The sequence below is a fragment of the Macrotis lagotis genome, chromosome 1 (assembly GCF_037893015.1).
Source record: "Macrotis lagotis isolate mMagLag1 chromosome 1, bilby.v1.9.chrom.fasta, whole genome shotgun sequence".
Taxonomy (NCBI): domain Eukaryota; kingdom Metazoa; phylum Chordata; class Mammalia; order Peramelemorphia; family Peramelidae; genus Macrotis; species Macrotis lagotis.
In genome coordinates this window covers 686218385-686243283 of record NC_133658.1, presented here as the reverse complement: position 1 = coordinate 686243283, position 24899 = coordinate 686218385, and the positions used below count along the sequence as shown (strand labels likewise).

The 24899-nt window shown below is 36.6% G+C and overlaps 1 protein-coding gene across 9 annotated transcripts in view; it reads right to left on the bottom strand.

The window, feature by feature from the left end:
- The window catches only part of LNPK (lunapark, ER junction formation factor), a 108913-nt gene that overhangs the window by 60434 nt on the left and 23580 nt on the right, over window positions 1-24899 (bottom strand). The window contains exons 1-2 of one of the 9 annotated variants that reach the window (XM_074215650.1): window positions 18773-22641; window positions 12541-12611 (exon numbers count right to left, since the gene is read on the bottom strand). The exons of 7 other annotated variants lie outside the window; for them this stretch is intronic. In XM_074215650.1, the coding sequence (XP_074071751.1) occupies window positions 12541-12611; window positions 18773-18781 (80 nt within the window). In that variant the 5' untranslated portion in view covers window positions 18782-22641. Of the gene's footprint in view, window positions 1-12540; window positions 22642-24899 lie in introns of those variants that run through there. One more of the 9 variants, XM_074215648.1, reaches the window with a different exon arrangement.

Below are 24899 nucleotides of genomic sequence, written 5' to 3'. Positions count from 1 at the left end.
ACTACATTATGACATTGGTGGGGGGAGGGAGGAAGGAGATTTGAAAATAGATGGGAGAAGAGGAAAGTATCAAGAGGAATCAGTGAAGTTCCAGAGTAAAATCTAGGGCTAGTAATTAAAAGATACTGACCCCTGCAAAACTTGGAGACAGAAGAGTCTACAAAAGAGTGGGTGAGAGGGAAGCGGAAGGAATAAAAAAAAAAAGGAAGACAGGAAGGAGGCCTTGTTTGTGTGGTGAGAAGAGGTTCCACTGTAATGCCCCTCTGATCTGTGAAGGGAGATGAGTGTGCTGGGTGTGTCCTGAGGGATTTGTTGCTTGAAAAATCAAGTTGTCCTACCTTAGAAAGCAGACTACTGAGGGAAACTGACACCTGGAGGAGAGAGAGAATGGACCTAGGGAGGAAATTCTGAGGCAAATTGGAGGGAGAGAATAAACCGGGGACAGTATAAACAATGATGGGCTACATAATTAGGAAAGTAGCAGATGGAGGGACCCTACCATGAGAAAGTATCCTCTCTGACACCTACAGTAATTGTCATAGATCTGGAGTGAGGCACAATAAAAAAGGGAAATCCAAGAGAAAAGTTCTATGAAGAAGTAGCAGAAATCACCTAGGAGGGAAAACCTAGAATAGATATCTTCAAAGTTCTGATTACATAAGGAATGCAGAGAAAAGAGAGAGACCAGATAATTATAGAGATCATTTTCAGAGAATTGAGGGTCTGAAATAGACAGAGAGGACAGATAATGAAATGAGATAGAAAATATGGACAAAAAGTCCTCATCAGGATTTGAAGGTGAGTATGAAAACTTTCTCAGATACTTATTGTATACTGAAATAAATTTAAGTAGTTACTGTGCAAATTAAATTAGCTATGCTACTAATTAATATTAAATTTTTAATAAAAATTTCACTCAAAATATAGAAATACAGTAGTAAAAATTCCTATCATTAAAATCATTACACTATCTGAAAAATACAGTTCCATGTAAGATAAAAATTAGCACTTTAAAGGTAAATTTGACAAACAATTTCTTTACAAAAATCCTATGAGATGGGGAGGCTAGGTGATTCAGTGGATAGAGAACCAGCCCTAGAGTCAGGAATACCTAGGTTCAAATCCAGCCTCAACACACTTAATAATTACCTAGCTGTGTGGCCTTGGGCAAGCCACTTAATCCCATTTGCCTTGCAAAAAAAAAATCCTATGAGCACATTCCTACTTTTGGAGCCAACTCTTGGACTAATAAGAATTGAATTTTACCAAGATCAAACTCCCATCTTAAAATGAAGGGAAAAAATAAGAAAACTGTTCCTTTTCAGAATATTTTAGAATTTATTTCGTAGAAAACCATAGCTTAGGATCTCACTCTGGAATATCCTGTTGTCATTTCAGCACCCTTCTTCCCATTATTGAGTTCTTCCTGAGTCTTCAATCAGTCAAATATCATAATCCTTCAAGCTCTATTCTGCTTTTCTGAACTTGTAACACCATGCCACAAGGGCGGAGCCAAGATGGCAGTATGAAGGCAGCATTTCAAGATATAATAGATTGTAAAAATGGAGTTGATGACTAAAAGGGAAATGCACTGGGAGTAAGAGAAAGGAGAGGTGGAATAGGCTAAGATATTTTGTATAAAATATTATATGTGTATATATATATAAATATATATATGGTTTTTTTTTTACAATGAGTTATTGCAATATGGAAGGGTAGAAGGCGAGAAGGTGAGGGGGAATGAGGGAACCTTCACTCTCATCAGAAATGGCTCAGAGCAAAAACAGCATACACACTCAACAGGGTATAGACATCTAGAGTAAAAAGGAGAGAAGGGGGAAAGGGGGGGATGTGGGTGATAGAGGAGAGGATAGAACATAGGAGCGAATAGTCAGATATAACACATTTTCTTTTTAACTTCTTGCAAGGGACTGGGATTGGGTGACCTGTCTGGGACCACAGGGCTGGGTGGTTGCTGGGTCTCAGGGGTGGTATGTGGGCTCGGGGCCCCTTGGCCCCAGGGTCAGTAATCAGTCCATTGCACCACTCAACTACCCTACAGCACATTTTAGAAGAGGGACAGAGTGAAAGGAGAGAGAAAATATAATATATGGTAGTGGGGAGGAATGGATGGAAGGAATTACAATCAGCAACAGCAACAGTGGAAAAATATGGAATTAACTTTTACGATGGATTTATCTACCTGAGACAGAGATGATGGTATCAGAACACAGACTGAAACACATTTTTTTTTCTCTTTACTTTATTTCTCATGAGGGTCTATGTTTTTTTGGGAGGGAGGCAGTATTATGTTTGCTCTTAAACAAGAATATTTTAGTAAGGTATTAAAAAAAATCACTTGTACAAGAATATTCATGGCAGCTCCGTTCATGGTGGCAAAGAATTGGAAATTAAGTAAATGTCCTTCAATTGGGGAATGGATTAACAAAATGTGGTATATATATATATGTGATGGAACACTGTTGTTCTGTTGGAAGCCAGGAGGAATGAGAATTCAGGGAAGCCTGAAAGGATTTGCAGGGACTGATGCTGAGCAAGATGAGCAGAACTAGAGGAGCACTGTGCACCCTGGCAGCAACATGGGGGTGCTAGCCAGCCTTGGTGGACTTGTTCATTCCATTAGTGCAACAGTCAGGCACAATACTTTATTTTTCTTCCTTAAGGTATGATTTCTTTCTTATCATATTCAACTTGAATCAATATACACATGGAAACAAGGTAAAGACTAACAGACTGTTTTCTGTGGGGGTGGGGGGAGGGAAGCAAGATTAGGGGGAAAATTGTAAAAAAATTCAAAATAATAAACTAGAAAATTTTTATTACATTAAATGGGAAAGCTTTTGCACAGACAAAACCACTATAACCAAGATCAAAAGAAATGTAGTAAATTGGGAAACACTTTTTACAGCTAGTATTTCTGATAAAGGACTCATTTCTAAAATATACAGAGAACTGAGTTAAATTTTCAAAAAAAAAAAGCCATTCCCCAATTGACAAATGGTCAAAGGATAGGCAAAGGCAATTTACAGCTGAGGAAAAGTGATCCAGTCATATGAAAAATTGCTCTAAATCATTACTTATTGGAGAAATGCAAATTAAAGCATCTCTGAAATACCACCTCACACCTCTCAGACTGGCCAATATGACAAGAAAGGACAATGAACAATGTTGTAAGGGATATGGGAAATCTGGGACGCAAATACATTGTTGGTGGAGCTGTGAACTCATCCAACCTTTCTGCAGAGAAATTTGGAACTATACCCAAAGGACAACAAAAATGTGCATTCCCTTTGATCCAACAATACCACTACTGGATCTAAACCCTGAAGAGATTATGAAAAAGGGTAAAAACATCACTTGTACAAAAATATTCATAGCATTCTGTTTGTGGTGGCAAAGAATTGGAAATTGAATGAATGTCCATCAACTGGGGAATGACTGAACAAATTGTGGTATATTGTTCCATTACAAATCAGGAGGGATGGAATTCAGGGAAACCTGGAAGGATTTGCATGAACTGATGATGAGTGAGATGAGCAGAACCAGAAAAACATTGTACACCCTAACAGCAACATGGGGGTGATGAACAACCTTGATGGACTCAATCATTCTATCAGTGCAACAATCAGGGACAATTTTGGGGTATCTGCAATGGATAATACTATCTGTATCCAGAGAAAGAATAGTAGAGTTTGAGCAAAGATCAAAAAGACAATTACCTTTAATTTAGGGGAAAAAAACCCCATTATCTTATCATGTAATTCTGCTCTTTTAAACTTTATTTTTCTTCCTTAAGGGTATGACTTCTCTCTCATCACATTCAACTTAGATCAGTGTATACCATGGAAACAATGTAAAGACTAACAGACTGCCTTCTGGGGTGGGGTGGGGAGCAAGAATAGGGGAAAAATTGTAAAACTCAAAATAAATAAAATCTTAAAGGAAAAAAATTAAAAATAAAAATAAATAATTAAATATTTTTTTTTACAAAAGAAAAAAACATCATGCCACTCTCTAGGTTACCTTCTCCCTCTCTTCCATCCCTCCTTAAGGACAGGAACTATCTTTTTGTCTCCCCAGTGCTTAGCACAGTTGTTTGAACTTAGTAAATGTTTGTTGCCTTGCTGCCTGACTTGAAGTTCTGGCTTTTTGCTTTACTATACCTGGAAGTCAGGAAAACATGGGTTCAAATTTTGATACTCAGTAACCATGGGAAAGTCATTTAACATCTCTGAGTCTCAATTTTCTCATCTAGAGAAAACAGGAATAATACCTGAAATACTCAACTCAGGGTTACCACGAGGCTTCATTCATTTTAAAAAATGTATGTGAAGTAGTTTACAAATGGAGTTATCATAAAAATGTTAACATTCCTATCAAAAAGGGGAGGCTAGGTGGCACAGTGGATAGAGCACCCAGCCTTGGAGTCAGGAGTACATGAGTTCAAATCTGATCTCAGACACTTAATAATTACCTAGCTGTGTGGCCTTGGGCAAACCACTTAACCCCATTTCCTTGAAAAACCTGGAAAAAAAAACGTTCCTATCATAAAAAAAGTTTTTTCTCCAAAGCACAGAAGATTAAATATTATAATATTCACACAACAAAGGAAATGTTAAACTTATAACACTAAGACTTGGGAAAATAAGTAAAAGGGACTAACTGATGGCTAGACAAATTATCCAAGTCCACTATACATTTATATTAAGTAAAACACTTCACTAGCTCTTTGAAGACAAGAAGATCACTAAAGAAGAATGCTGCATATAATCACTTTATTGCTGTTTTCCCTTAATTATCTGGAATGTTGTTGTTGTTGTTAAAAAGAACTCAATGGGGGAGAGGAGGGTTTGAGGGCAGAGAATCCAGAAATTACTAATACAAAAAACAAAAGGCAGCAATGAAGTTGCATTTTCATTTTGATGCATGAATTTATGTTTACATAACACACATTAAAAGGGATTTGATGATCAATCTGTTTCTCTACAGTAACAGAATCTCAGCCTGCCCCAAATCTCTACTATTCAGAAATACAAGGGTAGGAGATGTGACTAGAGGAAGGGAAGGGACATGACAAGAAAAAGCCCCCAAAAATGTCACTGCTTTCCAATCTCTATAAATGGTCCCAATATGGTCAAATTGATCATTATGTCTCATAGAGTTATATGATTGGTTGTCAATCATATTTTTTAGCTGAAAAACTAATGTTTCCTCACTCTTTTTCAGATTATTTTGCCTTAAAACTCAATCTTTATTTAAAGATTAAGATCCGGGCGGCTAGGTGGCATAGTGGATAAAGCACTGGCCTTGGAGTCAGGAGTACCTGGGTTCAAATCCGGTCTCAGACACTTAGTAATTACCTAGCTGTATGGCCTTGGGCAAGCCACTTAACCCCATTTGCCTTGCAAAAATAAAAACAAAACAAAACAAAACAAAACAAAAAACAAAAATAAATAAAGATTAAGATCATTTTGTTCTCATACACTAAAACTTTAAATGCAAGTATATACACACATAATTCCACTGGAAAGTGTAATTCATGTCATGGAAAAATTGTTGGAATTATTTGTAATCAAAAGATCTATATCAGAATTCCAACTCTGCTACCCACTAATCTTGTGAACATTACCTACTTAATTTGTCCTTTCTATAAAATGACGATAACAATAGTTACAAAATTATCTCACATTTGGAAGGAAAAAATGATGTATAATATGAAACATTTTATAAATTATTATTATATAACCAGCAACAGGACTACAAATATACTACTTTAGATTAGACACCTGAAATTCAGAAACACTATCGATACTTTTAGTATGTGAATTTTAAATTTTTAAGTCAAAAACTGAATTAGTATTTCAAAGAAGATAAATAATTATGGTAATCAAATAATATACAAAATTTCTATGTGTCAACAATGTCTTTGAAAACCCGAAAATAATTATTCTTAATTTAAAGCTAAATTAATGTTTTCAATACTATCAAAAAGAATTACTTCAGATTAAAAAAATTTTAGAACAAATGAGACATTTCTGAAAGTTTAGATCTATTACAGTATAAATCTTCTGCCAATTCACAAATTAAACATTTTAATGAGCATATATATTATCAATATCTTCTTTGAAGAAGCTCAAGGAACTATCACTTAATTTCCTTTGCTAGAATAAATTTATATAGTTCTGTTGAGAAATCTAAAATAGCCAAATAACTTGAAAATGTGACAGACTGATATATATATATCAGTTTTCCTCTGGCACCAAAGTCTCAACTCTAAAGTCAATAAAAGGTATAATATTTCTATAAACCAAAACATAACAAATATCAGCAACTGCTTATCACTGATATATATGAAAAAATACAATACCCCTTTCTCTCAAAAGAGTGCTAAATTTAAAGAAAAATTTAAAAGTTACAAGTGATTGTGTGTGTGTGTGTGTGTGTGTATATATATATATATATATATATGTATATATATATATATATATATATATATATATATGTATACATATATATATATATAAAAGCCTCTAAAGGCTCTATCAAATAAAACTTAGCTATAGAAGAAAATTGGTCTTTTTTTTTAAATAGACGTAACCTCTAAACCCAAAAGATTCCAAAGTCTCTTTATTAACTTGCTTTAAATTCATTTTGAATTTAAAACAATGAATTCTTGACCCAAAATCATAAGAGAATCATTCAAAGCAAAAAGTATGCTAAATTGGAAACAGAAGAAAAGTTCAGTTATATAATGAGTAAAAGTGCTCCAAATTCCCTTAAACTCTGAAATGAATAAGTATTCATATGTGTGTGTGTGTGTGTGTGTGTGTGTATGTGTGTGTGTGTGTGTGTATGTATAAACTCATTTTTTTAAAAAATACTTCCTTTTAAACCTGAAAGGACTTACCAGAACTGATGCCAAATGAAAAGGCAGAAATAGAAGAATGTTTTACACACTAACAACAACGTTGGGGGGTGATGATCCACTATGATAAACTTGTTCATTTCAGCAGTACAATATTCAAAGATAATTCTAAAAGACTTGTTGGAAAATATCAACCATACCCAGAGAATGAAATGTGGAATTTACATGCAGACCAAACCTTACTATTAAACTATTAAAAGTTATCTTATGTACTGTCTTTTTTTTCTATCTAATGCTTTTTCCTTACATTTAGATTTGATTTTTCTTTCACAACAAGATTAACATAATTCCATGTTTGGCATAATTATACATATAGAGCCTAAATTAGATTGCTTTGTCATGGGAAGAGGAAAAACCTCAAAATCTTACAAAAAAAAAAAAAGACTGGTGTAAACTATTGTTCCAACTATTGTTGCAGTTTCCAACTATTGTTGGAAAAAACAAATAAATAAAAATATTTCCAAAAAAATCTTTTTACTAGATTTCAGGTAAACAGTTCCTATTTTCTAGTGATTAGTACTAAAAACATGCCCAGTATAAAAACATTTCTGTATGAAGTACTTCTCACAAAATATTTAAATCACACAAGAATAGAACCAACTTATTTTCCAGTCTGATTTTGAAAGGAAAAATGATCTTTTTAATTTAATATTTTTCCCAATTATATAGAATTTTTTAGTATTTATTCTCATTTCGTACAAATAATGTTTTTTACATTAATAAAATATTCTTGTTTAAGAGTAAACGAAATACCCCCCCCATAAATACAGACTTGCTTGAGCGATAAAGGGGAGAGAAAAAAAATTTAAATTAAAAACAAATAATAGTAATAATTGTAGATATGGCCAGGTGGCACAATAGACGGAGCACCAGCCCTGGAGCCACGAGCACCTGAGCCCACATCTGGCCCCGTAGACCCAACAATTACCCAGCTGTGTGACATGCAAGCCACCCCAACCCCACTGCCCTGCAAAAAACCAAAAAAAAAAAAAAAAAAAAAGACCTAAAATAAAATAAAACAGTAATAATAGTAGGGGTGGCTGGGTGGTGGACAGAGCATTAGCCCTTGAGCCAGGAGCACCCGGGTCCAAATCTGGTCTCAGACAACCAACGATCAACCTGCTATGTGTCTCCAGGCAGGCCACCCAGCCCCCTTTGCCCTGCACCCCCCCCCCAAAATAATAATAATAATAAATGTGCTTCAGTCTTTGTTCCAATACAAACAACTCTGTCACGGGTGGATCATATTCTTTATGGTTAAGTCCATAGCAAAAGTTACTTCCGTATTTTTTCCACCTTTGCCATTGCTGATCACAACTCCCTCCTTTCATATTTCTCCACTACCATGTACTATATTTTCTCTCTCCTTTCACTCTGACTCTACTGTAGGGTAGTTGAGTGGCGCAGCAGACAGATCCCTGGTCCTGGGGCCAAGAGGCCCTGAGCCCCCTTACCACCCCTTAGGCCTAGCATCCACCTGGGCCTATAGTCCAGGACAGGTCATCCAATCCCAGTCCCTTGCAAGAAGTAAAAGAGAAAACGTGTTATATCTGACCACTCTACCCACCATGGTCCATCCTCTCCTCCATCACTCACATCCCCCCCTCCCCTTGTCCCCTTTTCTCCTTCTTACTCCAGATGTCTATACCCCATTGAGTATGCTGTTTCCTCTCCTAGCCACCTCTGATGAGAGCAAAGATTCCTTCATTCTCCCTTGCCTCCCCCTTCCACATCATTGCAATAGCTAATTGTAATAAAGAAAAATCTTATTATATGAAATATCTTGACCTATTCCCCTCTCCTTTTTCTTTCTCCCATTACATTTCCATTTTTTTCTATTGACTCCATTTTTACACCATATTTTATCTTTGAATTTAGCTTTCTCCTGTGCTTCAACTATAAAAGCTCCCTCTACCTGCTCTATTAACTAAGAAGGTTCATATGAGTATTATCAGTGTCATTTTTCTATACAAGAATACATGCAGTTCATCATCATTAAGTCCCTCATATTTTCTCCTTCTCCACCACTCTCTATGCTTCACCTGAGTCCTGTATCTGAAGATCAAACCTTCTGTTCAGCTCTTGGTCATTCCAAAAGGAACATTTGAAATTCCCCTGGTTCATTGAAAGTCCATCTTTGTCCCTGGAAGAGGACATTCAGCCTTGCTGGGTAGTTCATTCTCGGCTGCATTCTAAGTTCTTTTGCCTTCCAGTATATTATATTCCAAGCCCTACGAGCTTCAAATGTAGTTGCTGCTAAGTCCTGTGTGATCTTGACTGCAGCTCCACGATATTTGAACTGTGTCCTTCTGGCTGCTTGTAATATTTTCTCTTTGACTTGGGAGTTCTGGAACTTGGCTACAATATTCCTAGGGGTTGGTTTTTTGGGATCTCTTTCTCTGGGGGATCGGTAGATCCCCTCCATTTCTATTTTGCCCTCTGCTTCTAGAATATCAGGGCAGTTTTCCTGTAGTAATTCTTTGAAAATGATGTCAAGGCTCTTTTCCTGATCATGACTTTCAGCTATTCCAATAATTTTTAAATTATCTTTCCTAAGTCTGTTTTCCATATCAGTTGTTTCTTAATGAGATATTTCACATTTTCTTCTAATTTTTCATTTTTTTGCTTTTGAAGTATTGATTCCTGATTTCTGGTAAATTCATCAATCTCCCTGAATTCTATTCTTTGTCTGAAGGATTTGTTTTCCTCAGAGAGCTTTCTTATCTCTTTTTCCATCTGGTCAGTCCTGCTTTTTAAAGCATTCTTCTCCTCAATAACTTTTTTGAACTGTTTTATCCATTTGACCTAAGCTAGTTTTTAGCATGCTATTTTCTTCAGCATTTTTTTGGATTTCCTTGACTAAGCTGCTGACTTCATTTTCATGTTTTTCCTGCATCTCTCTCATTTCTTAACTCCCTTATTTGATTTTCAAAGTCTTTTTTGAGCTCTGTCATAGCCTGAGCCCAATTTCTGTTTTTTCTTAGAGTCTTTAGATGCAGGAGCTTGTGCTTCCTCATCTTCAGACTGAGTATTTTGATCCTTCTTGGGCTCATTTGCAAAATATTTCTTAATGGTGCTCCTCTTATTTCTCTGCTTGCTCATTTTCCCAGCCTGGGCCTGGTTTTGGGGTGCTTCCTGAGCTTTTGGGACACTCCCACAAGGATCTCAGTGTATGAGGCTCTGTTCTCCCTCCTGGTCTGTGAATGACCATATGCGCCCCCCCCCCCTGCCATGGAGCTGAGGTGGGGGGGGCTGCTGTTCTATGGGGGGGCCCTAGACTGCAATCAGGATCTGAATTTGGTCAGAGCCCCAGAGCCCTGTTCCAGTGGCAGAGGACAGAGCTAGGCAGTCTCTCTTCACTCCCTTCCCTAGGTTCAATGGGCTCATGCCCTGGGGGCTCCAGCTTAAGGGCTCCACCTGCTTCTGTTCCTGGATCTGGGCTGCCAAAAGACCACATTGCTTGCTGTGTGCCCTGAGGGCTGGGCTCCACATGCTCGCTCTGGCAGATGCCCCCCCCTTGTTCCCCCACTTTGTGCCCGGTCGCCCTGGGGCTGCCTCTGCAAGGCTGAAGTTCTTTGCCTCTGGCAGGCCGCCCCCTCTGACCCCAGGGGAGCAGAGCGTTTCTGCTCTTTTCCAGGTTACCTTGAGGTAGAGAACTGCCTCACTGAGTCCCTCTGTGGGTTCTGTCTCTCAAAAATTTAGAGTCCTTAGCTTATGAGTTTTATGAGAGAGCACCTAAGACAGGATCCTTTCTTGCTGCCATCTTGGCTCCCAAAAAACGATTTTTTTTAAAAGTTTAACAACATGCAATAATACACATGCTAAAAGTAAGCATTTTAAAAGAGATATTTAGGGGCGGCCAGGCGCAGTGGATAGAGCACTGGCCTTGGAGTCAGGAGTACCTGAGTTCAAATCCGACCTCAGACACTTAATAATTACCTAGCTGTGTGGCCCTGGACAAGACACTTAACCCCACTGCCTTGCAAAAATTAAAAAAAAAAAAGAGAGAGAGATATTTGTTTGCCTTGCTGTAGAGGTAGCAATAAAACTTCAGTAGTTTGTTTTTCCATCAGCTTCAAGCTACTAATATTTCTTACTCTTCTGGCATTTATTATATCTTTTATCTAAGAAAAGCTATTCAGTTTGTTCACTATTTTCAGCAGTAGATGTTATATAGCCCAAAGCTTAGGAATCAGTTGTCCAATCCTTACTTACTAATAGATGATCAGCTATTTGCTGGAATACACTGGTTTCAAATAAAAATTGAATCCAAAGCTCATGTTTATATTCAGATCTTATCTCTAAGATCCCTCTTCTGGGTCCAGATCTATATAAACCTATAAGACCCAGTCCAATGAGTGCCCTTTCCATTGTCCCACCTCAATGCCTCCAAAGAGATGTGCCTAAAGCTCATTTCTGAACAAACAACAACAGCAAGGTAGGGCTAATATGGCTAAACTACAGAAGAGGTGGAAAGGAGTAATATACAAGAAAACTGGAGAGGCAGAAATGGACCTGAAAGAGGTTTAAAGCCAGAATAACTTTAATTGCCAAAGGGAAAAGGATGAATTTAATTCTAGAGGAAATAAGGAAACACTAGTAGTATTAATTGATCTGACTCATGCTTTTAAAAAAATCATTTTTTAATGGATATGTGTAAATGAGGGATAGGGGTGTGGAGTTGCAATAATATAGGTAAGAGGCAATGACAGCCTTAATGAGAATAGTAGCTAGTTGAATGACAGAGAGGCACCTAATAAAAAAGTTGTAAAAGCAGAAACAAGAAGTTTTGGATATAGAAGATTATGAAAGAGAAAAAAGGGAAACCAAAGTTGCAACCTGGATTACTGGGGAAAAAAGTAACACACTCAACAGTAATAGGGACATTAAGAAGAAAGGTGGTCTGGAGATAGAGACAATGAATTCAGTTTTTAGCTGTTTCACTTCAGAGGTGCCTATATGACATCCATTTTAAAATGTCTCAATCCGCAGTTCGAAAGCATAGATTATTAGGTTGACAAAAAGAAAGAAAAATATTACTATATAGTAATATAGAGTTCTAAACAAGACAGCTTTGAAATACATCTGAATGAGTATGATATGAATAAAGAATCACAGAAAAAGATTGAGAAGAACCAAGAAAGAACAATCATGAAAACCCAGAAAAGGAAAGAGCAAGTATCCAAGAGGAAAATGATCAATATTGTCAGAAGGGTCAAGAAAAGGAAGGACTGAGAAAAAACAATCAGTTTGGCAATTAAGAGATCAATGATAACTTTGGAGTAAACAGTTTGAGTTGTGTGATAAGAAAAACAGACTACAGAAGATTTAGAAAAGAGATTAGAAAATAGAGGGAATAGAGATAAAGTGTAAATCATTTTTTTCAAAGAGTAGTTGAGAGAAATGACAATAATAGTATGCAAGGATAGTAGGAATTCGTACAGATGAACATATTAAAAATAATGCATATCAAGTACCCAGCAAACATTTAAGTGATATATATATATATATATATATATATATGTCAAATATTAGAATTAGCATTTATTAAGAGAGCTGACTTAGTGATAGGAAGACCTAAGTTGCAATCCTACCTCAAATGCCCATTAGTTATTGTAACCCTGGGACAAAGCAACTCAAACTCTTCAGCCTCAATTTTTTTCATCTGTAAAATGAGTAAAAATATTAAGACATATATCTTGCAGGGTTGCTGTCCAAAAAAATCAGAAAACATGTAAAGGGCTTCATAAATCTAAAAGTACTATAGAAATGTTATATAATTTTTATAGTTATTCATTATTGTAAATACATATAAGGTATACCAAATTGATACACCAACAAATATCTACAGGCTGACTGGGGTTCTGTTCAATAGTTATGTAAAATCAATATGATAAAGTAGAAAGAATATTAGATTTGTAGTCAGATAACCTTTCATAGGCTAACTGCTTAAAAGCAGAGGAAAAGGAAGGGAATATACATTTATATAGCACCTACTATGTGTTGGACACTATGCTAAACACTTTACAAATTATCTCATTTGATATTTAGCCTCTTTGGACCTCAGATTCTTCTTTTACAAAATGACGAGGTTGGATTTCATCTTTCAATCTTCTTAGTTCTTTCTTAAAATTTCTACTGTTCTGGGCCAGCTAGGTGGTGCAGTGGATAGAGCATTGGCCCTGGAGTCAGGAGTATCTGAGTTCAAATCCGGCCTCAGACACTTAATAATTACCTAGCTGTGTGGCCTTGGCCAAGCCACTTTAACCCCATTGCCTTGCAAAAAAAAAAAATTTCTACTGTTCTTAGTCATTACTATAGGGTTATTCAAGAAGCATTAACTATCTTCTTGTGTGTTCAGTCATGTCTCATTCTTTTTCTTAACAAAGACACTGGAATGGTTTACCACTTTCTTCAGCAGTATAACGCAAAGAGAGGATTAAGTGAGCAACCCAGGATCACCCAGTTGGGAAGTATCTGAAACTGGATTTGAACTCAGGTCTTTCTGACTCCAGGCCTAGTTAAATATCCACTGTCACCTAGCTGACAGCTGCCTCTACTAGTTGCCTACTGCTGATAATTCATGTTAATGAAATAAGACTAAGTTCCTTGAGAGCAGAAATGGCTTATTGTTTTATACTCAATTACGTATTAAGTGCTTACTTGGGAAGGAAGCTAGGTGGTATTGTGGATAGAGCACTGGCTTTGGAGTTAGGAGGATTATACTTGGAATCCAGCCTCAGACATTTGACATGTTCTATCTGTGTGACCTTGGGCAAGTCATGTAACCCTGATTGCCTTGCATCCAGGGTCTTCTTCAATTATCCTGTTTCATATCTAGTCACTGAACTCAAGTGGCTCTGGAGGAGAAAATGAGGCTTGACTGAGCACAACACTCCCTCACTCAAATCCAACTCATATGCCTGTCATGACATCATCTCCCTAATGTTGTGGACGTCTTTGAAAATGAAGGACAAGGGACAACTAGGTGGTGCAGTGGAAAGGGCACCAGCCCTGGAATCAGGAGGACCTGAGTTCAAATTCAGCCTTTGACACTTAATAATTACCTAGCTGGTGTAATCTTGGGCAAGTCACTTAACTCCATTACCTTGCAGAAAAAGAAAATGAAGGTCAAACATCAAGCACTTATTTTATGTATAGTATTGGGTTGGGCTTGAAGCTATATGAATGATTACCATTTATATGATAATACCATTTATATAGTGCTTTAAGGTTTGGAAAGTGCTTATATATGTTACCTCATTTTATTCTCACAACCCTGAGGACTAGGTTCTATTATCATCCCCATTGTGCAGATGAGGACACTGAGAGACTCAGAGGCTAAAGGATTTGCCTAGGGTAGGCAAAGGGACACCTGCCAGTAGGCCATATAAGGCCCAAGGGAAATCATTAGGTCTGGCCACTACCTCAGTAACCACAGGTAGGACTAGAAATTCAATAAATCTAGGAGCTTTCTAGAGGTGAATTGTTTTATCAAAATATAGCAACTTAACTTTAAGTTGATAATTTTGTATGGTTTGAATAATGTTATAAATTTCCTAATGGCCTTGGCAGAAAAAAGGCTCTCCACCCCTTGGTCTATGGTCATATAGCTAATTAAGTATATGAGACAGGATTTTAATTTGGGTCTTCTGCACTCCAGGTACAGAGCTCTATATATTCTACTCTCTCTGGCAGTGTTAAACACTAGGAATATTAGATGAAGAAGCAAGATAGTCCTAGCTCACAGACTAAAGAGGGAAGTAACAGAGAGAGAGAAGTGGTGGCCAGCAAAGGCTACAAATAAAATCACAGAGCAACCAACTGTCACATTTTTTCCCCTTGTGAATGATGGTTCACAGAAAATGATTACTGTTACCAGAGCTAGCAGTGTCAGGAGATGAAAGGTTCAGAGAGGAGGGAGAACAAAAAGGAATACACTTGTGCTTGTTGAGTGTTGGCTGCTGCTGACATGAAGAAGATAAGAGAACAGCAGTGTGAAGGTTTGATTCAGATTAGGTATGAAGCAAAGAAGACATGCCTCCTAACATACCAAAGATCCATGTTCTGCAAATGAAACATTTCCCAAGCCATATGATATAACCTGTTCCCTTTCTACCTCACAAATTTTTGATACCATGTAACACAATTAAGATTAATACGTATTATATTTAACTAGATATATGCCACATCTCCTTAATGAACAGTAGAAATCTATAAAGGACAAGTTACCATCCCAACTTGATTTTCAATCTCCTAACTCTTAAGTCAGTGTTTTGTCCAGAAGATAATGTGTTTAAAGCATTAAATTTGTGGTTGATATATAGTTTTGATTGGTTAATTAAGTTTGATATTTTCTTAATTTAAGCAAGGGATAGATACTTCAATTGATTTCAATAGATAATTTCATATTTTTATAAAACTAAGAGCAAAACTTCTATTTGAATAGTTACTTCCTACATGTTATCCAAGCACTACTTTTTAGCTTTAAAGTCTTTCATAACTTGGTCTTTTTTTATCTTTTCAGTCTTCTTACTCTATTATTTCCTCTTCTGTTCCCTACCTACAACTCTGGCACAAAATTCTCCATCTTTCAATTGATAAATTTCACTAGCTGGCAGTCCCCCATGCTTGGAATTCTCTTTCTCCTTATTTCCAAATCTTGACTTCTCTGGTATCTATAAAGTTTGCTAAATCCCACTTTCTGCAAGAAATCTTTCCTGGTCTTCCTTAAGAAGTGCCTTCTCTCAGAGATTATCAACTTATTCTATAACATTATTTTGTTTGTACAAAGTTTTATCTACTCTATTGGACTGTAAGCTCCTAAGTATAAGAGTTATTTTTACTTTTCTTTGTATCCCAAATACTTAACTCAATATATACACATAATAGGCCCTTAATAAATGCATGTTGACGTGTGTGTGTGTTCAGCATCAAAGCAGTTCCATAGGAGATGAAAAGTATTGATCAAATGAAATCCTATCCATAAAAATCTTATTATCTAATCAAGGGAACAAAAATACTAATGCCAATAAAATAACAGAAAATGAGGAACTCAATCTCCTTACTTCCAACTGCCAATTCTAGAACCTCACCTAACCAAACTTACTAAGTCAATCTCTCCTTTTTAGAGGTTAAACTAGATTTGTCATCCCATTCAGATCTTGATGGCTATTATCTTAAGCAATGGGATGACTCAATGAATAGGGAGCTGGGCCTAAAGTGAGGAAGAATCCAGTTAAAAATCAGTCTTAGCCACTTTACCAGCTATGTAATGCTGGGCAAATCATTTAACCTCTGTTCTCAGTTTCTTCATCTGAAAATGGAGATGATAAAAGCATTTACATCCCAGGGTCCTATGAAAGTAAAATGAGATACTTATAAAGTATTTTACAAAACTTAAGAGTGTTATAAAAATGTAAACTATCATCATAATTAGCCCTCAGGACATTTTCCTTACTTCCTCATTTCAATGAGTTCAGGCCTAATGCACAATTTCTCTCTTCCCCACTTCCTACCAGTAAACAAATGCATTTCAGTCCACATTCCAATGTTCTATTACTGAATTCCCATGATCTGCACCTCCACTTCACCTCAAGTATATAAAGATATAGTCAAATCTCTGACCACTCACAAATATTCCATGTTCAATGAACTCCAAAATTCTTTTATCTGATCATTCTCTATTTTCATTCCATCTTTCCTATGTTTTACCATCTTTAACCCTGTTCTTCCACATTGTGAACTTCATTCCTTCCATCCCTCAATTGCTTCCCAGACCATCATCCCTAAACTAATTATTCTCCTGTCCTTCCCACACACACCTCTCACCTGGTGGTGAACAAATTCAACACTAGAGTTGATCAGCTAACTCTAAATCATCAATTCCCCTGCCCTCTTCCCAGATCATGCATTGCCAAAACTTGACCTGAATTATTCATCTGCTTGAACAGAGTTTGCAAAAAATCATAAAATAATTTCTATTTATTTTGGCTGATCTTAATAGGCCCTGATACAGGCCAAACATTGTATTCCACTCTCAGTAGCTGTCCACTTCCTACCCTTATCCTCTCAGTTATAGACCCTACACTTGCATTTAAAAAAAAAAAGCCCCAAACCTTTTGCCAAGAGTTCTCCTTTCCTCATTTCATATTACTTATGCTTTCAGGGACCTCCTTGAAAAGGCAGACCCTTCCAAATGTGCACTTGATCTTATCCCCTGCCATTTTCCCCACTCTCTTTTATCTTTAATTTCTCTCTATCAGCATCTTACTTGATGTCTACAAATATACTCATTTTCTTCATCCGCTAAAAAACAACAAAATCTAGCTTCTTTGGATCTTTTTAGATCACCCCCCCCAAATTCAAGCTTCTCTATTAGAATCTTTGCTGAAATAAATTTTCTAGATTTCTCTGGACTTTTGAGGTTGTATTCCCAAGTTCCTACTCATCTTTGGCCTTTTCACTAAAATTACTTGCAAATACACTATTCCAAAAAAGTCCATTATTCCTACACCAAAGGATTATATTCAGATTTGCAGATGAAGTTTTATGGACTGCAAGTCTAGTTTCTTTTGACTTTTAGAATACTGCACTCCAAGTTATCCTCTCATTTTTAGTAAGAGCTGCTAAATCTTGGGTAATCTTGACTGTAGACTCACTGGCAATTTAAGTGCATCTTTCTGGGTGTCTATAATACTGTTTCTTAAATGTGGGAATTGTAGATTTTACAAATTACATTCCTAAGACTTTTCATTTTGAAATATTTTTTGAATAATAGTTTTCAGGGAGTCCAACGATTCTTAAATTATCTCTTTTTTGTTCTGCTTTCAAAGTCAGTTTATTTTTATATCAAATACCTGTCATTTTCTTTAATTTCATTCAAATTTTTTTGTTTTTTTCTAAGATTTCTTGCTGTCCCATGGAGTCAGTGATTTCTATTTGATCTAGAGCCCATTCCTTGAGTAGAATTTCCTTTTGAGCTATTTATTCTCTTAATTCTTTCCTCAAGTTTTTAATATCCTTTTTAAAACATCTTTATTCATTTCTTCAAGGCATTCATGTAGTCTCTAGGAAACATTTATTTTTTTCCTTTGAGTGTCACTACTGACAATTATTGAATTACTATCTCTTTTGGGGTAATCTCTAGATCTATAATTTTTCATATTAATCCACATTTTCTTTTAATCATCACTTCAGCTCCAGAATTGGGTTCTTTAATATAGACAGTCTTTGTTCTAGCTCCCTGTGGCAATTTTGGGAGAGTTGGTTGGCTCTAAAAGTTATCACACTGAGTCCACTGGGTCCATGTGCATACCCTTAGCCTCCTAGGGTTCAAGCTCCTTGAAATTTTCAGATTCTCAATGCTGGATCTTCAGGTCCCTTCTATGGTATCTCAAAATAGAGGGCTAGGGACCTCAGAGATCTTAAGAGTTGAGTTGTCAGGTCTAAATGATGCCAGATGGCACTAGTCTCTGCCAATCCCCAGAGTTTCTAACATCCTCTACTCTGGGATTGTCTAAGCATTCTGGTGCTTCCCATATGCCTATCCCCTTTGCTTGCTCCATATGTCACTTGGTTTTGCTCAAAGGCTGCTGGTTTGTTAACCTGCACTGGAGTTAGTGTTGCTGGAAATCCTTTTTCCTACTGTCCAAGGGGTTCTCACTGGCTTTTTGTACTGTTATTAATGGAGTACAAGAAATCATTTACTAGATTTCTTAAGTATTCCAAATTATGTGAATGTCAGGTTACTTGAAGTTGGATGCTCTCCCTTTATTTAGGCAGCATTCTAAGCCAAAACTCTTTAAAAATTTATTATTTACTTACCTTTAACATTCCTTTTTTAAAGTTTTGAATTCCAAATTATGTCCTTCCTTGCAGCCTCTCCCCTACCCACTGAGAAGGCAAGCAATTTGATGTTACACATGTGAAATCATGTAAAATACTTCCATATTAGGCACAGCATAAAAAAAACCAAGAAAAATAAAAAAGTTGAAAAAAATAATACTTCAATTTACATTCAGAATTCATCAGTTATCTCTCTGGAAGTGGGAAGCACTTTCATCAAGAATCCTTCATTGGGGTGGAGCCAAGACGGCAGTGTGAAGGCAGCATTTCCTGGGGACTCCTTTTCCCCCAACTCCAAAGGTCAACAAATTATGAATCTAGCCAAAATTTAAAGGGGCAGAACCCACAGAATGACTGAGTAATACATTTTCCCAGTCCAAGATAACTTAGAAGTTCTGCAGGAAAGGTGTGTTTCAGCAGGACAGGGGGTTTGAAAAAAAGTCACGGCCACAGTGCAGCCCAGTACAGCCCAGTACAAAGATCACTGGCAACAGCTTGAAGGGGTGCAGAGAGAATTCTGCTACACCAAAATGAGTGTAGAGTGAGAAGCACCAGCCACAGAATCTGCAGCAAGAATCTGGAGAAAGCAGGCTGCACCCCCAGAGACTGTAAGGGAAGACTGCACAGATTTCTCTGCTCTCCCTTGCTAGCCTACACTCAAATCCAGGTTGCAGTTTGGGCTTCCATACTAAGTAGCCAAGCTGGAACCCTCCTTACAGGTCCAGAGCAGAGGGAAGTACAGGGGGCCATCCATATATCAAAGCACAGGCAAGAGACCATAAGACCTTGGAGGAATAAAGGTCCCAGTGGAGTGCCCCCCCCCAAAAAAAAACCCCAAAGCCGCCTTGGAAGTGCTGTAAATTAGTCTTGGGCTGAGGAAATGAATAAACAACAGAAAAAAGAAGAATCTGACCATAGAGAATTACTTCAGTCACACAGAAGATCAAAATATACTCAGATGACAACAAATTTGACATTTCTGTATCCAAAACCTCCAAAGAAAAGAAAATGAGCTCAGACTATGGATGAGCTCAAAAAAGACTTTGAAAAGCAATTAAGGGAGATGGAGGAAAAATTGGGAGGAGAAATAGGAGCGATGCAGAAAAACCATGAAAACCAAATCAATAGCTTGGTGAAAGATATACCAAAAAATACTGAGGAAAATAATGTTAAAAACCAGTTTAGGCCTAATGGAAAAAGCAAAACAAAAGGCAAATGAGGAGAAGAATGCCTTAAAAAGCAGAATTGGCCAACTGGAAAAGGAGATAAAAAAAAGCTCTCTGAAGAAAAGAACTCCTTCAAATGCAGAATGGAACTAAAGGAAGCTGATGACTTTGCAAGAAATAAAACTTCCAAAAAAGCCAAAAATTAGAAGAAAATATGAATTATCTCATTGGAAAAACAATTGACCTTGAAACAGATCCAGATAATTTAAAAATTATTGGGCTACCTGAAAGCCTCGATCAGGAAAAGAACCTAGACTTCATTTTTTCAAGAAATAATACAGTGAAATTGCCCTTAGATCCTAGAAGCAGAGGGTAAAATAGAAATTGAGGGAATTCACCAGTCACCTCCTGAAAGAGATTCCAAAAGAAAAACTTCCAGGAATATTATAGTCAAATTCCAAAACTCCCAAATCAAAGAGAAAATTCTAAAAGCTGCCAGAAACAAACAATTCAACTACTGAGGTTCCATAGTCAGAATTACACAGGATCTGGCAGCATCTACGTTAAGGGCTCGTACGGGTTGGAATATGATATTCCGGAAGGCAAAAGATCTTGGTTTACAACCGAGAATCAACTAGCCAGCAAAACTGAACATCTTGTTTCAAGATGGACTTTCAATAAAACAGGGGACTTTCAAACTTTCCTATTGAAACAACCAGAACTGAACACAAAGTCTGATCTCCAAGTACAGGATTCTGGTGAACCACAGAGGGGGTGGATGAGAAGAGGAACATTATGAGGAACTTAATGATATTGAACTGTTTGTATTCCTGCACTGGAAGAAGATATTGATAACTCATATAAACTTTCTCATTTATAAGAGCAGTTAGAAGGAGCATATATAGTCAAGGCACAGGAAGAAGTGGAATATAATGGTATAAAGATGGAGTCAATGGGTGATAAAGGAAAGTACTGGGAGGAAGGGAAAGGAGATGAAGAAGAAGCTAAGAAATTTCACATAAGAGGCAAGAAAAAGCTTTTTCAATGGAGTGGAAAGGGTAAAGGAAAGGGGGAATGAGTGAGCCTTCATTTTTATCAGAAATGGCTCAGAAAGGAAATAACATATACACTTAATAGGGTGAGGAAATCTATCTTACCCTAGAGAAAAATGGAAGAAAGGGATGGAATAAAGGGGAATGGGGGGAGGGAAGGGGGGAATATGTGATAGAAGAGAGGGAAGATTGAGGAAGAGTGTACTCAAATACAACACACTTTTGGACAAGGCCAGGATGAAAGGAGAGAGAAAGAATAAAATAAATGAGAGTGGGGCGGAATAGAGTGGAGGTACAGCCAGTAATAGCAACTGTGGGAAAATTATTGAAGCAGCTTCTCTGGTGGACTTATGATAAAGAAAGCAACTCACTCCAGAGACAGCCATTGGAAGATGAACACAGACTGACATACATTTCTCTCTCTCTCTCTCTCTCTCTCTCTCTCTCTCTCTCTCTCTCTCTCTATTCTTAAGGTTTCTCATCTTCTGGGGGGAGGAGGGGAGTTTATGTTTACACTTATGTTTACTTATAACACATTCAATTTCAATCAATGTACAGTATGAAAACAATGTAAAAACTATCAGACAGCCTTCTGTGGTGGGGGGAAGGAAGGAAGGGTGGGGAAAAATTGTAAAATTCAAAACCTTACAAAAAATGATAGGTAGATATTACTAATGCATAACAAATAAAATGTTAATAAAAAAGATAACAACCACAACAAAAAAGAATCTTTCAGACTATATTAATTGGAGCAAAGTCATTCACAGCTGCACATCAAGACAATACTGCTATTGCTATATATAATTTCCTGGCTCTCCTCACTCCACTTTGCAGCAGTCCATATAATTCTTCCCAAGTTTTTCTGAAATCATTTCCCCAATCATTTCTTCCCTTTCACTCTTCTTTAACTCTCCCTGCCTCTTTTTCCTCTCCTTCCCCACTGTCATCATCTTTTGATTTTGCCCTCCTAAGTCAATATGATAACCCCCTCTGCTCCATTCCATACTGGTTCATCATTACTTTCTGCAGTTACCAATTGCTTTAGTCAGAACTCAGGAGCTCTAATTAATTCTCCAGCTTTAGACTCTCCTAGTAACAGGGAATAGAGGCAACACTACCTCCGAATGATCTCTTAATTACCAAATCCAATGTTCTTTTCTCAATCTTAATCCATTGTTTCCTTTTTTTAAATTTTTTTTGAATTTTACAATTTTTTCCCCTAATCTTGCTTCCCTCCCTCATCCCCCACTGAAGGCAGTCTGATAGTCTTTACATTGTTTCCATGCTATATATTGATCAAAATTGAATGTGGTGAAAGAAAACTCATATCCTAAAGGAAACAATAAAATATGATAGCAAAATTACATGATAACTTTTTTTTTTAAGTAAAGGTAATAGTCTCTGGTCTTTGTTTAAACTCCACAATTCTTTCTTTGGATACAGATGGTATCTCCATCACAGATACCCTAACATTGTCCCTAACTGTTGCACTGATGAAATGTGCAAGTCCATTAAGACTGATCATCAACCCCATGTTGCTGTTCTGGTTCCACTCAACTCACTCAACATCAGTTTATGCAAATCCTTCCAGGCTTCCCTGAATTCCCATCCCTCCTGGTTTCTAATAGAATAGGGTTCCATAACATACATACATATATATATATATATATATATATATATATATATATATATATATATACCACAATTTTTCAGCCATTCCCCAAGTGATGGACATTCACTCAATTTTCAATTCTTTTGCCACCACAGAGTGCTATGAATATTTTTGTACAAGTGATATTTTTACCCTTTTTCATAATCTCTTCAGGGTATAGACCCAGTGGTATTGCTGGATCAAAAGGCATGTACGTTTTTATTACCTTTTTTGGAGTATTCCAAATTGCTCTCCAGAAAGATTGGATGAGTTCACAGCTCCACCAACAATGTATTAGTATCCTAGATTTCCCACATCCCTTCTAACACTGTTCATTGACCTTTCTGGTCATATTGGCCGGTCTGAGAGGTATGAAGTGGTACCTCAGAGATGTTTTAATTTTCATTTCACTAATCAGTAAAGTTAATCCATCTTTTCACAACATTTATCACCTCCTCTTGAATACTCTCTCCTCCAAGAAGTTTTCATGACACTTTTCTCTCTTGATTCTCTTCCTAGATCAAGACAGTAATTGCAAAAATCTTCCAAGAGGTCAAGTGATCTCTCTTCCTTTTGCTCTATGCTATGTCTTCTGATGATGTCATCAGCTCCCATTAATTCAATTAATATCTTTAATGAAGACAATTCCCATATTTATATTTCTAGCCCTTGTCTTTCTGCCAAACTTTAATTGCCTATAAGACATTCTGAAACTGGATATCTCATAAGCATCTATTACAACTCATATCTACCCAGAAACTCTTTCACCTCCTAACTTCCCTATTGCTGTCAAGGGTCCCACCATCCCCCCAGTCACAAGATTTACAAGCTCATTAATCATCCCCAACGTCTCACTCAATCAACATATATCCAATCTATTGCCAAATCTTGTCATTTCTATTTTCATAAGTTTTTCCATGTGTTTGTGTGTATATGTATGTGTGTATATACATATATGTGCTTTCCTACCTCATTCAGGCACAATTTTAATTCAAGCCCTCTTCACCTCCTTTCTGCACTATCTCAATAACCTTCTAACTAGTTCTCTGTCCCAAGTTTTAAACCACTCCAATATGCCCTTTAATTACCTGCCAAAGTGATTTCTCTAAGCATAGGTTAGACTGACTATATTTCCTTCATTAGTTTCTTATTACCTTCAGGAGCAAAATATAGAATTATCTGGCATTTAAATCACTTCTTAACTTGGCTCTTATCTTTTCCTACCTTTGAATTTTAATGCCTTCCAGGCACTCTATGAACTATCTAACTAAGCCTATTTTCAACTTCTACTTTTGATTTTTTTAAATATTTTATTTTTCCAACTACAATAGCAAAATCAACACATTTTTTTACAAGGTTTTGAGTTTTACATTTTTCTCCCTCCCCATAAACCCTGACAGAAAGCAATCTAATATAGGCTATACATATTTAACCATGCTTAACATAAATCCATATTAATCACGTTATGAAAAATGAATCAAATCAAAATGAGAAAAAACATTACAGGAAAAAACAATACATAAGACAACTTTTAAAAATTGAAGATAACAAAGCTTTGGAATGCATTTAATCTCCACAGATCCTTCTCCGGATATAGATATTTCCATCATAAGTCTCTTAGAATAGTCTTTGATTATTGTGTTGTTGAAATGAAAAAATCCATCATAGCTCGTCATCATCCAATGATGCTGTTAGTGGGTATAATGTTCTAGTTCTGCTCACTTCAGCATTAGTCTTTCTAGGCTATTATAAAATCTCATATGTCATGGGTTTTTTTTAAATTTTTTAAATTTATTTTTCCCTTCATTTATTTTTCCAACTACATATAACAGTAGTATTCAACATTTCTTTAAATTTTCCTCTCTCCCCTCCCTACCCTTCCTCTTCCCTCTGACAGAAAGCAATGTAATATAGGTTCTACATCCATAATCATGCTAAACATAGATCCATATTAATTATGTTGTGAAAGAATTACATCCAAATGGAAGAGAGAAAAAAAAATGACATAATTCATTAAGGCAACTTAAAAAAAAGATAATAACTTTGGTCTGCATTTAAACTCCATAGATTCTTCTCTGAATATGAATGGTATTCTACATTATAAGTCTTTTAGTATTATTGTATTGCAGAAATGATCAAGTCCATCATAGTTGATCATCACCCCTGCTGTTAGTTTGTATAATGTTCTGTTTCTGCAACCTTCACTCAGCATCAATTCCTGCTAGTCTTTCCATTCT